Source organism: Stegostoma tigrinum, chromosome 3, assembly GCF_030684315.1.
Source record: "Stegostoma tigrinum isolate sSteTig4 chromosome 3, sSteTig4.hap1, whole genome shotgun sequence".
NCBI lineage: Eukaryota > Metazoa > Chordata > Chondrichthyes > Orectolobiformes > Stegostomatidae > Stegostoma > Stegostoma tigrinum.
Genome location: NC_081356.1, coordinates 95,762,209 through 95,777,923, shown reverse-complemented (window position 1 = coordinate 95,777,923; position 15,715 = coordinate 95,762,209). Strand labels below are relative to the sequence as shown.

The 15,715-nt window shown below is 38.2% G+C and overlaps 1 protein-coding gene across 1 annotated transcript in view; it reads left to right on the top strand.

Annotated features, from left to right (window-relative positions):
* The window catches only part of LOC125450905 (ras GTPase-activating protein 1-like), a 172,530-nt gene that overhangs the window by 13,590 nt on the left and 143,225 nt on the right, over window positions 1-15,715 (top strand). The window contains exon 2 of the mRNA XM_048527279.2: window positions 15,522-15,674. Coding sequence (XP_048383236.1) covers window positions 15,522-15,674 — 153 coding nt within the window. The remainder of the gene's footprint in view (window positions 1-15,521; window positions 15,675-15,715) is intronic.

The following is a 15,715-nucleotide window of genomic DNA, read 5'->3' as shown; positions in this document are numbered from 1 at the left end:
GTGCTCACATCTCTATAGGAGGACTTGAGCCTATAAACCATGTGATTTGAGAGATAAGCATGATGCCAAGTGAGCTTCATTTTCAGCTTACTGTTTTCCCTCTCATTTCTTGTCATCTGATCTCTATCTGTGTAGCTTAATTTTGTCACTTCTTGGATCAACCAGTGGGTCCTGGGGTTCTGGGGCATGCAGTGACTAGTGAGAGGAACAGGATGTGGGAAATCAGAAACAGACAGTAAGAGCAGGCCCATGATGTAGATATGAGCATTTTTGTAAATGAGAGATGACCTCTCTGGATTGTGGGAGACATTCTTGGTCTTTGACAGCACAGGGAAACTGTGGTTGGCTCACCAAGCTGGTTTGTTGTTCTGCGCACGTTTCATTACCCTGCTGGGTGGCATCATCGTTGCAGCCTCCGATGAAGTGCCATTGTGTTTTCCTGCCTGGTATTTAAACTCTGGAGTATGTTGGGCTGGATTAACTTATTCTAGTTTTCCTCTGCAATGGAGTGTATATGGGGTTGAGTTCTATGTGTTTGTTGATGGCTGTCTTTGAGGAGTACCAGGCTTTTCAGAACTCCCGTGCTTGTCCCAGCTTTGCTTGTCCCAGGATCTTGGCGTTGTCCCAACTGAATTGGTGGTTCTCCTTATTCATGTGGATTGAGATGAGTGAGCGTTGGTTGTGTCCTTTTGTGGCCAATTGATGATCGTGGACCCTTGTTATTAAATTCCTTCCTGTTTGTCTGATGTAGGGTTTGTCTCAGTCTCTGCAGGAAATCTTGTATATGATATTGGTCCTGTCTGTAGTGGGTCTTTTGGATCGGTAAGCAGTTGTTGCAGGGTTGATGAGGGTTTGTGTGCTATTCTGATGCCTAGTGGTCAGGAATCTTGTGATTAGTTCCGATGTGTTCCTGATTTAAGGTAGTGTGATGAGTATGGTATTGTGTGGTATCTTCCTGGTTCGTTTAGGCATTTTCTGATCCAGTTTTTCGGATATCCATTGTCCTTGAACGCCTGGAAGAGGTATGCTCTTTCTTCTTGGTGTAGTTCTGTGCTGCTGCAGTGTGTTATTGCCCTTTTTAAATAATGTTCTCACGCAGCTTCGTTTGTGTGTGTTAGGATGGTTGCTATTGAAGTTTAGTACTTGGTCAGTGTGTGTGGCTTTCCTGTGTACCTTAGTTCGGAATTCCTCATTTGGTCTGCACTCTACCATGACGTTCAGGAATGGGAGCTGTTTGCTGTTCTTCTCTGTGGGTTTGATTCCAATGAATCATGTCGATCCACGTGGATAAGGAGAACCACCAATTTGATTGGGACAACACCAGGATCCTGGGACAAGCAAAGCAGAGGCAAGCATGGGAGTTCCTAGAATTCTGGTACTCAGCGAAGAAAGCCATCAACAAACACTTAGAAGTTGACCCCCATGTACACTCCATTGCAAAGGAAAATCAGAATGGAGGTAATCCAGCTCAATGAGCTACAGAGTTTTAAATACCAGCTGGGAAAACACAATGGCACTTCATGGGAGGCTGCACTGATGATGTTATCCACAAGGTAATGAAACGTCTGCGGAACAACTAATCAGCTTGGTGAACCAACCAACCATAGCACAGAGGAAACTTTTGCCAGGTTTTGGGAGAGATCATGGTGGCCCGATGACTCAGTGGTGAACACCGCTGCCTGACAGCAACGGGGATCCAAGTTCAGTTCCAGCTTCGGGCAGCTGCCTGTGTACAGTTTACACATTCTCCCCAAGTCTGTGTACGTTTCCTCTGAGTGCTCCAGTTTCCTCCACAGTCCAGAGGTGTGCAAGTTAGGTGAATTGACCGTGGTGTTACAGGGTTATGATAGGGGGGTGGGCTGAATGGCATATATCCATACCGTAAGAATTCTGTAATCGGTAAAGATAAGCCTAAAGAGAACAAAATATACGTGGGATGTTGAAGAATGAGAAAGATGACATTGCGAGACCATGAGCCCTGAGCCTTTTGAGGATCTGGGTTATCTGGTCTGCTAACTGCTAAGTTGAGAAATGTCCCTGAAAATGCTTTATACTAGCAAATCATTTTGATAGTGTTACTAATAAGGTGAAATACAAGAACGTTTTAGCTATGTTTGGAATTTGTTTTTAAAAAAAAACATAAAGCTTGTAACTAGCTTAAGCTACACAAATACAAAAATGTAGGTCTGTTCACTATTTGAAAGGGTAAAGTGTTATCCAGGTAAAAATGTAATAAATTAGGGAGAGCTGCCTTCAATGACACAAGTGCTTTGGAATCACAGATTGACAGGTAAAACTACAAAAGAACAATGAGCCCCTTTTTAATTGAAAGCGGAGATACTTTGGGAATATAGGTTGACTGTACCTAACAGGGAAAGCAAAAATAGGGCAAATGGATCCAGAGCTTTCCAAATGAGGGAAGAAAAACAAGTAAGTTTTTAAACAGAAAATTGCCTAGGACAGATATCAGGTGGATGACATAACTGGGAACTTGAATCGATGTAGAAGAATCAGTGAGGAAGGATAAAAGCTGATAAAAATAGTATGGCTAGTATTTAAGAAAACAGAGATCTTGTGTGAGTATATAAATAGTAAAAGAGTTGTAAAGGAAGTAGGGGGATTGTTGTGGCCCCAAAATGGAAATTCGCCCGTTGAAGCAGGAGTCATGGCTAGATTCTAAGAAATACCTTGGTCTTTACCAATGAATAAGGCGCTGTCCTCATCATAAATGAAGCTGAGGTAGTTGAGAAGGGATACATAGAACAAAAGAGTGTATTTGTTAGGCTGCCAAATTTCAGTTGACAAGTGATTAAGACCAGATGAGAAGCATCCAAGATACTGAGGGAAGTAAGGTTGGAAATTATGAAGTAAATACAGTGAACAGAATTTTCTGATCTTTTTTCAACTTTGAGATGTCATCAGAAGACTGGATAATTACAAATGTTCAATTCTAGTTCAAAAAATGGTGCCGGGATAAGCCTGGCAACTAGGCCAGTCAGGCCAACATCTGTTTTGAGGAATCTTGGAGACAATAATTTAGGATAAAATTCCATTATGAAAATGATTAGTTAAGGAATACCAACAAAGAGAAAAAAGAAGTTGAGGTTACAGAGATGGTTGATGAGGGTCATGGAGGTAAGGGCATGATGGGAATGCATTTTAATGAAGACTGTAGGATCCTGATTATTTTTAGTCTTCGTAAAGTAAAAAGGCAAGGAAGTTATGACAAGCCCATGTGAATCATTGGTACGGCCTCACCTGGAGTATTGTGTCTAGCTTTTAAAGAATGTACGTATAAAATTTAAGGAATGATCCCATGTATCAAGAATTACAATTAAATAGGTTAGAGCTGTTCTCTTTTTGGGGTAGAGTAAATTGAGATTTGAAAGTGGGAAATTAAATCATGCGGGATCAAAGCAAAAAGGATAGGGAGTGAATATTTTTATTGGCATTTAGATCAAAAAACACAGGATTGTGATTTTTGGCAAAAGAAATAATGAAACAAAGGAAAGCTTTATTTGTGAAGTGAGTAGCTAGCTTCTGAAATGCGCTGCCTATGTGGTAGAGGAAGAAGATTCAACTTCAAGCTCTTAAAAGACAATTGATAATCAGTCGTTGGCATAATTAAGAGAAAAGAATCAGAGGACAACATGGAAAAAGCAGAGCAGTGGAAATAGGTGAGTTAGTCTTGCAGAGTGTCGGCATTAACATTAACATAACAGACCAGTAGCATCCTTCTAGAACTGGCCGTAACCATTCTATGATGCCACTTAGCGTGTTTTGGTTTCCAGAGAAGATTGATTTCCATTCAGAAACTTGTCATTCGAGTGGCAAGTTTGGCTTCGTTCGACAAATTGTCATTAAAGCAGTTTTTATTTTATAGCCAGAATACACAACTTAGGGAACTTGTAGGCAGTAGTGCCATGTGCAGGTGTAAACATTATGCTGAATGCTCTGTTCATGCATTCTTGTAGATTATGGGAGTTGCAAGAAAGTGCTACTGAAGGAAACAATTACTTTCTGCAGTATTTCTGGCAGATGACACAACTACTACTGTGTGTTCATAGTGGAAAGATTACATAATTAGGTGTTGGATGGATTGCCAGTTGAAGCAGCCGCCTTTGTATTGTTTGTCAAGCTTCTTGTGGTGTTGCGCTCCATTCACCTTCAATGGGAGAGCAATATTTTCACTGTTTTCTTCATTAGTCTGTTTGCTTCTAAACAGTATATCTCATCTAATGCAATGGAGGCTCAAGGGACAGCAGGATTTTGCCAAAAATGTGAATTTTGTAATTTGTTTAAAGGATCTATTTTAATTTCTATTGAATGTTGTGGTTTGTTTTAGAATGTTATGGATTTCCTCAGACACTGTGCTGCATTTCGTCATAGCTGTCAAACTATGAACATTGCTTTCAAAGCAAGTTGTTAGGTTTGGATTGACTGGAGGTATCCTCCAGAAAAATGGAAACTTTTTTTTGTTAAAAAGGTTTCTTTCTTTCCTTTGAAAGGAAGGAAAAAGCTTGAAGGAGGAGTTGTGGACCTGTACTAACATTTGACTTATCACGACATTATAGAAGTATGTGCTGTACTGAGTGCCTTCTTGACTTGTTGGAACTGCATTGATCCTGGCAGGTGAACAACATTTCATTAAACTAATAATTTGTGCTTTGCAGATCTGGAGTCAAGTTGTTGCAAAATTCCTAGCCTTTGTTTAACCTGCTCTTTTAGTCATAATTTTATGAACCATAAGAATAAATACTAAGTTTCTGGTTTGACGGTGATCTGTAGCATGTTGTTAGTGGAGCTTTGGCAATGGTCAAAGGGAGATGGTTCCATAAGGAATAGGCCATTCAACACCTCAAGCCGGCTTCACCATTTAATTGGATCATGGCTGATATGACATTCTTCGCATCTATTTTCCAGCCTTTTCTCCATAACCTGTGATTCCTGTACTAATCAACAATCTGTCTTGGCGTTAAATATACACACTATCTGCTCCAAAATTTCTCTGTGGCAAACTGTTCCAAAAACACTCACCCTCATCATCTGTCTTAAATTGATGCTCCTTATTCTAAGACTCCAGTGAGGGGAAACATCCTCTCAGCATTTACCCTATCAAGCCTTAAGGGGCCTATATTTCATTGATGTATGTTTGTTTTCCGCCCTCCTGAGGGAGTTGATCATTGCTGAGTACTTTTTTGAGGCATGAATGTTACTTGCACCTATCACTACAAACCTGACTATATTATTGTTCCTTTTTTTTGTTTGGGGCACAGACTGCTTCAGCCAGTTGATTGGGTCATTTGCTGGACTGAGCTGCAGTTTTCATCAGAAGCTGTTATATTTAAACCAAAAGATTTTTTGTTTACCTGCAATTCCATTATGAAAAGAGAAAGGAGGTCACCAGTGGGAGAGGTCTACAGTAAGCATGATATGGGATGAAATATACAAAAGAATTTTGGCTGCTTGTGATAAAAGGACATATTTGTTGTGGGTGGCTTTTAAGTAAATGTAAACTAGAAAATCAGCTTGGCAGTATTAGCCCAGCTGAGTTCATAAAATGTATTTGAAATAGTTTCTTAGAGCAGAATATCCTGGAACCAACCAGCGAACAGTTTCTCTTAATATTGTGTAATGTGACAAGATTATTCATGACTTCCAGAGTTAGGATACCTCAATAAAGCAGCCACAGTATAACTGAAATTTCAATCCAGTTTGAAGAGAAGGTTGGGTCAAAAGTTTTGTATTTTAACCTTAAAAGACAGATGCCTAAAAGCTGAGCAGGTGAAAATTAAGTGGGATACTGGCTTGGAAATCAGTCAGATCAGTGGTAAATATTTAAGGGAATGTTTCAGAATACTCAGTGTAAGTATATTAATACTTTTAAAGAAGCATTGCAATGAGAAGACCCATCATCTGTAATTAACTAACAAAGTTAAGAAAACTCTCAAACTTAAGGAAAAAGAATGACTGACTGTAAAGATGAATGACAGATCGGATGGTTAGTCAGAATATAATCTGGTGCAGAATAAATAAAAGGTTCATCAGAAGGAAGAAATTAGTGTACGAGAGAAAGCTAGTAAGGAATCCGAAAATAGATAGCAGGAGTATCTACATGTATATAAAAAGGAAGAGAGTAAACAAAGTGAGTGTTGGTTCTCTAGAGAGTGAGAATAGGTAGTTAATAGTAAGTAATAAAGAAATAGCGGATAATTGAACCAATCTTGCGCTTTTGCCTCTACTTGAGAAGATACATTTACCCTCCACTATTTAAATTAAGAGTTAGAACGGAGAGAGAGACTTGGGGAAATTCTTCTAACTGTAGAAGCAGTACTCAGCAAACTAATGAAGCTGCAGGTTGACATGTTTTCTAGACCTGGATGGACTTTTTCCTGGACTGTTTAAAAAGGGTTTCTAATGAGGTAATAGATATTTTGTAGTGTTAATTTTCCAAAATTCATTTGATTCCAGGATTTCTATCTGACTGGAAAGTAACAATTATAACCTCTCAATTCAGGAGGGAAGGGAGAAAGGGTGGACGCTGGGAAGTTGTTTCTGTTAGGCGGGGAGACTAGGACCCGTGGGCACAGCCTTAGAATTAAAGGGGGTAAATTTAAAACGGAAATGAGGAGACATTTCTTCAGCCAGAGAGTTGTGGGCCTGGGCAGTTCATTGCCACGGAGCACAGAGGAGGCCGGGATGTTAAATGTCTTCAAGGCAGAGATTGATAAATTCTTGATCTCTCGAGGAATCAAGGGCTATGGGGAGAGTGCAGGGAAGTGAGGTTGAAATGTCCATCAGCCATGATTAAGTGGCAGAGTGGACTTGATGGGCCGAATGGCCTTACTTCCACTCCTATGTCTTATGGTCTTATGGAGACCAATAATGGGATTCTATAAGTCGGATAACTTGATGTTTGGTGTGGGGAAGGTTTGATCAGTGAAGTGATTACAGCTGTGCACTTAATAAAAACTTCAAGGTAATTGGGAGGAGTTAGCATAGTTTCACCAAAAGGGTGTAACCAAATTTTTTTTAGTTTCTTTGAAACAGTGGCATGCGCTGTGGACAGCAGGGAGCCTGTAGATATACTTGGATTTTCAGAAGGCATTTCATAAGGTGACACATCAAAGGTTATTGCAGAAAACAAAAGCTCACGTTTCTCGGAAATATATGGATAGAGGATTGGTTAGCTGGCAGAAGACAAAGTATGCATACATGGATTTTTTTTTCTGATTGGCAAAAGGTGGTGATTTCAGGTGGATAAATATAGGTTAAGTAAGGTGGGCAAAAATCTAGCAGATGAAATATAAGATAGGAAAATGTGAAATTGTTTGCTTTGGCAGGAAGAATAAAAGCGCAATGTATAAAACAAAGTGCAAAATAACTTTATAATTCTGAAGTGCAAAGTGATATAAGCATTCAAGTGCATACATTGCGAAAGGTTACTATTCAGGTATAGGAAGTAATTAAGGCTCATAAAGTGGTATTTTTTATTCCAGAAAACTAGTAGATACAAGTAAATAAGCTTTACTTTATTTATACTATTTGTGAGAGCACATCTCAAATACTCTGTGCAGTTTTGCTTACCTTATTTGAGAAAAGTTGTGAGTGGGTTGTAGGTGGTTTAGTAAAGACTTAGTCAATTGATACCTGCGATGTGTGGACTGAATTATGTAGAAAATTGTGCAGTCTGGGCTGTTTGCACTGGAGTTTAGAAGGGTGACAAATGACATTATTGAAGTGTATAAGATCATAAATAGCCATGACAAGTTGGAAAGTAATTATCACCCACTAGAGTATATCTATGTGAAACATTTGTTGTGTACCAGCATGACTGCAAAAGCCAGAAAGATAAATGGCACTTGCAGGTAACTAGCTTGATTGTTGCCCTAAGAGAAATCCTATGATACAACTTTAGATTCAGTGAGCCATCATCTAATGAGCATTATGTGACTAAATCCAATTCAGTTTAGAGTTGAGGCTAATGTAGCCAAAGTTACAGATGCTGTCTCATCATCTGATCCAGAGATGGCCTGTTAAGATGCAAGAAACAGGAGCAATGAAAGTATTTGTCAATCAGAGATGACATCTCCCTAGATGATGCTCTGCTGGTGCACTTTTAAGGCTGAATTGATATTGTTTGCAGATTCAGATTGGCAGAATATACAAGACAATTCTAGCAAGTGAAGTACACCTTCCAGGTTACCAGGAGGAGATAAGACATAAATTCACTTCACAACTACAAGGAAGTCTAAACTCCCGAAAGTGTTCTTTCCTTGCCTGACTTGTTGCCTGAGAGCAAAAAGTTATTTGTGAAGCAGAGACTTTTGAGAATGAAGGTTGTAATCAGATGCAAAGAAGTCAAATTCATTGTTAACCTAATGAGCTGGTAAAGAAGAAAAGTTTACCAGCAACTTGACTAATGAGTGAGAGAATATCAAAAATACCACCAATAAACTACAGAAGATCAGCAACAGCAAGCACAAGTACAATGCCAGACACAACAGCTGTGTACCAGCTCGTTGCGGAGAATGAAGAACACCAAGTTCACAAGACAATGGCTTGACATTCTGTCACTTATACTACGAATATTGTTTTTTCTAAAGAAATATGAAAGTATTGAATATAAAAGTTGAAGGTTAATCATTTCAGTTAGCTGTTCCAAGAAATAAATTAAGTCTAATTATTTGAATTGAATTTTACAAACAAAGGCATTTTAGTGGAAAGCTCTATTGATATTTTTATTCAAAAATGCTTAGGAACTATTATGATTCTGGGAGCCAAGAACAGTTGAAGAAATCTGAAAATCCAGCAGTTAACTGACAGAACTGGACCACAAGATTTCACAGTTTTTAACAAAAACAAACGTTGTGCGCATGGATAAATATGCATACAAAATAAACAAATTAAATGAAGCAAAGACTAGCGTAAGTGTTTATATGCTTTAGCCCTATATACTCCATTTCACTTCTTTTGAAATCTTGAAGAGTCTTTCACTTTCCCTGGAACCAACCCAAATAGTATGTATGCCTCACCCCTTGAGAATTTTCATGAATTTTCCTTTAGTATTTTATCTATTCCTCAGATATAATAATCCACGAGGTTCCATCCATTTTAATTTTGACTGTGACTTTCCACCTTTTTTCTTTACCAACCTCAGTCTGCTGACTGCTTTCTGCCATATTGTTCCATAAAGCCCACTGTAAACTTCCACTAGCTGCAAGCTACAGTCAGTCTCCTAGTTACATTTCACTCATGAAATCTAAACTGTATGGTGGTCACCACATGAAATGTGGGTGGAAATGAAGTTTAATATTTTCTGCTTAAAATGCAGACCTAACTGATTTATTGTTTTCCTTTTGGCTTTCTCAATTTAGTAATATGCAATTCTCCACTAAAACAAAGTGACAAATATGCCTGTTTTCTCAAACTTCGCTATGTGTGTTACAGGCAAAAACACTGATAAAAATAACCTTCCTTCTATCCAAGGCTTCCCCTTGAATCACCACATTATGACAACATGACATGTTTGGGGGTGAAGCAACTACAAATTCAAACAAATTGTTTTATCTTCAAGGCTACTGTTGGATTCTGTAACCATCATTAATTTCTGTCTGGCACTTTGTAGCTCTTCCAGATTCCATGCTTTAATCTTCTTTTATTGACATGATTGTAGACGCCTGACTGTACCCAAGAGTCCAGAAACAAGCCATTCATCGTCCCAATATTTACTACACTCTCCCTCTAGACTGTTATTGTGAACATGAGGTATCTTTGACTGTAGTTCATTCTCAGCAAACAAAGAGTTCCACAGTACTTTACATGCAATCTCTCCTCACCTGGTTGAGATATCATGCTATGAATAGTCCATGGTAATCTAGTGAGGGTCCAATCAGTGATTGTAAATTTGTATCTTGATCTTTTTGCCCTCACATCTATATTTATGGTCATAGAGATGTACAGCACAGAAACAGACCCTTCGGTCCAACTCTCCATGCCGACCAGATATTCTAAATTAGTCTAATCCCGTTTGATCCATATCCCTGTAAATCCTTCGTATTCATATATCCATCCTGATGCCTTTTAAATGTTGTTATTGTATCAGCCTCCACCATTACCTCCTCTGGTAGTTCGTTCCATATATGCACTACCCTCTGGAAAAGAGTTGCCCTTGGTTCCTTTTAAATTTCTTCCCACCCCCCCCCCAAAAAAAAACTATGCCATCTAGTTTTGGACTCCCTTGCCCTGAGGAAAAGACTTTGAGTATTCACCTTATCCATGCCCTTCATAATTTTATAAACTTCTATAAGGTTACCCCTCAGCCTCTGACAGTTGAGGGAAAATAGTCCCAGCCTCTCCCTTTAGTTCAAACCCTCCAAACCTGGGAACATCTTTGTAAATCTTTTTTGAATCCTTTCTAGTTTCACAACATCCTTCTTTTAGCAAAGAAACCAGAATTGATTACAATATTCCAATAGTGGCCTGATCAATTTCTTGTACAGCTACAATATGACCTCAATGCATTGACCAATAAAAGCAAGTGTACCAAATACTACCTTCACTATCCTATCTACCAGCAACTCCACTTTCAAGAAACTATGAACCTAGCCCCCCATGTCTCTTTGTTTGTCAATACTCCCCAGGACCTTTACCATTAATTGTCTAAGTGCTGCTCTGATTGGCCCACCAAAATGCGACACCTCCCATTTATCTAAATTAAACCCTGTTTGCCACTCCTCGGCCCAGTTGCCCATCTGATCAATGTCCTTCTTTCCTGTCCTCTACACGGCTAAATTTGATGTCATCTGCCAACTTGCTAACCATACCTCCTGTAGTCACATCCAAATCAATTCTACAAATGAGAAAAAGCAGCGGACCCAGCACCGTTCCTTGCAACACACAGCTTGCCACAGTCTATTGAAAAATTTCAGAAAGTGATATTTTAAAAATAACTTTATTCACTTGCAATGCCACTTTTTTGTACATAGGGATAAAAGATTCAGACCTAATTGGTTGAGATACAGTTAGGTGTTTGTTCTAAAACAATGTACCCTCAATTATAACAAGACGTAGAGCTGGATGAACACAGCAGGCCGAGCAGGAAGGCTGATGTTTCGGGCCTAGACCCTGAATAATCTTATTGCATTAGAAGTTTCGTCTGATTTAAAAAAAACTTGCATGGAATGTGCTGATTCACACCGTTGATGCGTTATTGGAGAGGGTCAGTTTCTGTATTGACCTTGGTCATCCACTTTGCCTAATGAATTTTATTACTACCTGCTATGTCATCCCCATTTGAACTACTTTTAACCACTCACCACTACTTTCAAAATTCAGTAAAAATAATCAATTTGCAATGAGAACTTAAAAAAGTTTGTCTGCTTTCTGTTCTTTTGCCTTCCTGCATGTGCACATTTTTGTTCTCTTATTTGCTGTATTGTTTTTGTCCCTGTATCTCCAACCTGTTCCTAGTTGCTTACATGGTCTCTGCCAGCTTAATGCATTTAGTAGTCTTAAAGTCACGAGAATTTTCTGGTTAGAACAGTGTCTTTCTTTATTGCACTTTTTATAAAAGGAAAATAACCCAGTGCATTTTGTCACAAAGTGAGTGAATGTTTTCTCATTAGGTTGCAGAGGCTAAAGAAAAAGTACTTAGTGTAGCAAACTGATGCATCCTGGAACATCAGGCATTGTGTGTATACTTGGTCTCCACAATGCAAACTCATTTTGCAGTAAGTCTCAGACAAAAAAGGGCTTAAGAGATTTGCGTTCCTATAGGAATTACTAGATTTAAAATTTTCAGCAAACCAATTGAAATTAGTATTGTTTGCCAGAGATCTGGTATTACCAGTTTAAAAAAATGGTATGGTATGCATACTTCTTCACTGTATTTCAGTTACTTTTTGATACTGATAAATTTTGACATTCTGCTTTCTGAGATGCTTTAACAAAGCTGATTTACCAACCTGCAAACTACTATGTGACTGAGTCAGCCACCTTGTACAATGCCAAATTCCGTGCTTAGTTGTAATGCAGTTATTATGTTGCACCAGATGAGGCGGGTAACAAAAGTTGCTTTTGATGAAGGTAATATTTTGAAATTTTGTGAGGATGTAAAGAAATGTTGAACAGTACAACACAATGGAGTATTTCTGTTTTCATTAGAAGTTATATTTTGTTAAGGGAATTTCTTGACTGAAATGACTGCAATAAAAATACTATGAAGGATTAAACACTTCTCTAGTAAATTAAGATAGATTAATCATTTTTTATTTTATTACGTTTCTGCATCATTGTGCAAAATTAAATGTTCCTTTTTCTATGATTCAGAATAGCTTTCCCTTGGCGATTAAATGTTTCTAGTGTATATAACCGTGTCATGATTGAACACTTGGAATTGAGTATTATGCATGAGTTCACCCTTTAGCTAATGGCTTTTATAAAGCATATCTGTGGCATATCATAGCTGTCAAATTTTTTTAACAACACTTGGCTTGATTTGTTTTCCTACAGGACTAAATTGGGCGTATACATTGCTTAGGTTTCATGAGCTTTAATAATAATCTCGGTTCCTTTCTTGTAAAACGGCAAACAAAACGTTGACCTATAGATTATTGGTTTTTATTACTTTTAGTGTTTGGGAGAGCTGAATGGAAATGTCAGCACTTGCTGCAGTGAATCTTTTCCTGAAACCAAATCTTGAAAATTTGTATTTCATGGTAACATCCAGAAAAATGGGATTTCATACTTTTGTCTACATGTTGTATTTAAATTGATTGTCTGCTTTTTAATAAAATTGTAATTCCATGGCTAAGAAAGCTGAGTGAAGGCATTGAATGATGCTTTAAAAGTGTTGCTGCTTTTAATATGCTCGTTACTCCATACCCATAAGCACAGATGTTTATGTATAAATACCGCTTCAAACTTAATGGTACTATTGGACCTTAAGTGAATTTAGACACTGTTATAAATTCAGTCTTAAAATTTAGCCTGTAAATTAATGTTTAGACAATATGTAGTTTTTAACATTCAGCAAAAAGAACAAAAGAACTACAGATGCTGGGAATCAGAAACAAAAACAGAAATTGTTCAAAAAACTCAACAGGCCAGGCAACATCTGTGGAGAGAAATCAGAGTTAACATTTCAGGTCCAGTGATCCTTCTGCAGAACTGGAGTTCTCTTAATGTATTTTCAAGCAACAGTTTCTCTAAACAGTGAGACATTGCAGACCTCGAGAGATATCTTGGCATCTGAGTGTCTCGGGCATGAATTGAAAATGTTGGTATGTACAACAAGTAATTTTGAAAATAAATAGCATGTTGTTATTTATTGTGAGAGGACCTGAATGCAAAAATAGGAGGGCTGTGCTTCAGTACTTTTAAGGCATCGGTGAGACCACATTTGGTGTACTGTGAACTTGTCTCCTGTGCAGAGCATGCCTTATTTAAGGAAGGATATAAATATGTGGGAAGCATTTTGGAGAAGGTTTACTCGACTAACACCTGGAATAGGTAGGTTATTTGATGAGGGAAAGTTGGACAGATGAGGCTTGTATATGCTGGAACTTGCAGTAAGAGGCAACTTTATTGAAACATAAGGTCCAGAAGGATCTTGACTGAGTGGATGTTTCCTTTTCTGGGAGAATTCAGAATTAGTGATCATGATTTAAGATGCCAATAAGGAGTTTTTTTTTCTTGAGGATCATGAGTCTTTGGAATGCTCCTTCTATTGCCTTTTGAAGAAGAGAACCATTGATTACCTTTTAAGGGAGAGCCAGGTAGAATCTTGTTAAGAGGATGAAAAGTAGCCGGGAGTAGATAGCAATGTAATCATTAGACCAGTCATGATCTTATCAAATTACAGAGCAGACTTGGGAGGCCAAGTGGTCTGTTCTTGCACGTAGAATTTTAGGGCCTCATGGAATGGAAAATAGGAACTGACTAAGAAAATGGAGTTAAGTTAGAAGCCTAGCTATAATCCTACTGAGTAGGCTCGAGGATTTAGATGGTCTAGTGTTAAACCTATTATTTTTCATCCTTCGGAGGATGGAAAACCGGCCAGGAGAACTTTGAAAGAAACTGTACCAGATTTCACGCTGATGGGACATTGTTGAGACACTTTCCAAGTGTGGCATGATTTACATTAGCAATTGATACACGTAAATTGTAATTCGCTAAATAATAATCCCCTGTTTGTACAGCACCTGCTTTAATTCACAAAGCCCTTCCAAGGCACATTACAGAGGCATAAGAAGTAGAAATTGAGGGGTGACTTAAAGCTTGGACGACATGCATTTTGTGTATACTACTAGATGAAAAGAAGGAACAGAAGGTTTAGGAAGAAAATTTGAGAATGATATCGAAAGCACAGATGTTAAATGGGTGTACAGAGAGGGGATTGCTTAATAGGCTGGCATTGGGTGAGCTGAATTAGAGTGAAGCTGTAACAAATTATACAGATGGGCAGGGGAAAGACTGAAGGAATTAAAACTGCTATCTGTTAGTTGCTTCCGCTGGCTTTAGTTCTGACTTGGTGCTGAACGCTGGTATATGCTGTTAAAGTCTGTGAAAACCCTTTGAAACTATATCAGCTGCATGCCAAAACATTGCAGCATCATATCCGTTTCCTTCCAATGTGTAGTATCTTACAGTGATTTGTCTTAAATTTAAATGTTTCATTTCTGCTCAGCCACACAACTTGCTTAAGATCATTCCATAATGTTAAGCTTTTGATTCCCTTATCACATTTGATTTAACATGACCTACAAATTTAATCAACTTGCAATTTTTAAAGAAAGTCAATGTCAATAATGTAAATTCAGAAGTACTAGCAGCATGCACCAGTCTGAGTCTGAGGTGGATGGTGTAATCAGTATTCCCTCTTCCCACCCCATAACTGTCACCAATATATTACGTGCTTGTTTTTACGTGTTCCAACATTTCATGTTAAATTCGGATATTTACTAGCTTGTGTAATATTTTTGTGTACTTATGGATGTGGGATTTTAAGAATAAAGGGCATTAGAAGTTTGGCTTTCCTTGTCATGATTCATGGTTTTGCTTTCTGTTCTGATGTAGTTTACTATGACACAACTTCAATAGCTTTAATTTTCCAGTCTCACTTTTAATGCGGAAGGTTTATGCATCTCAAAGAATTTATTAGTTTAACCCTGAAAGGAGGGTATGTAAAATGGCCAGATTTACTACAGCGATGAGTGTATGTAATAATAATTACCACTTGTATGATATGATATTTTGGTGGCATCTGAGTTTGTTTATAAACTTAGTACCAAAAGAAATTTTTTGCATGAAAAGAAATAGATGGTTAAAATCTGTACTGAGCAACATCCTATCAAAAAACTATGCAAATATTTGCAGCGATCCCCCAACTATATTTGCTTCAAATTGATTGTCAGGCAACAGTTGAAGACTCCTGTCAGTATCTTGAGCTACAACACGAATCATTTTATCTACCATTTGTGGTGCAGTATAAGTGCATTGTTCACTTTTTATTTTTTCAGGTGGTATCACGGAAAGCTGGATCGTACAATCGCTGAAGAGCGGCTTAGTCAGGCAGATCGATCAGGAAGCTATCTCATCAGGGAAAGTGATCGAAGACCAGGTTCATTTGTGCTTTCGTTTCTAAGCAGAACTGGCGTAGTCAATCATTTCAGGTGATATGTTTAACATTTTACATCTGGTGATCAATGTAGGG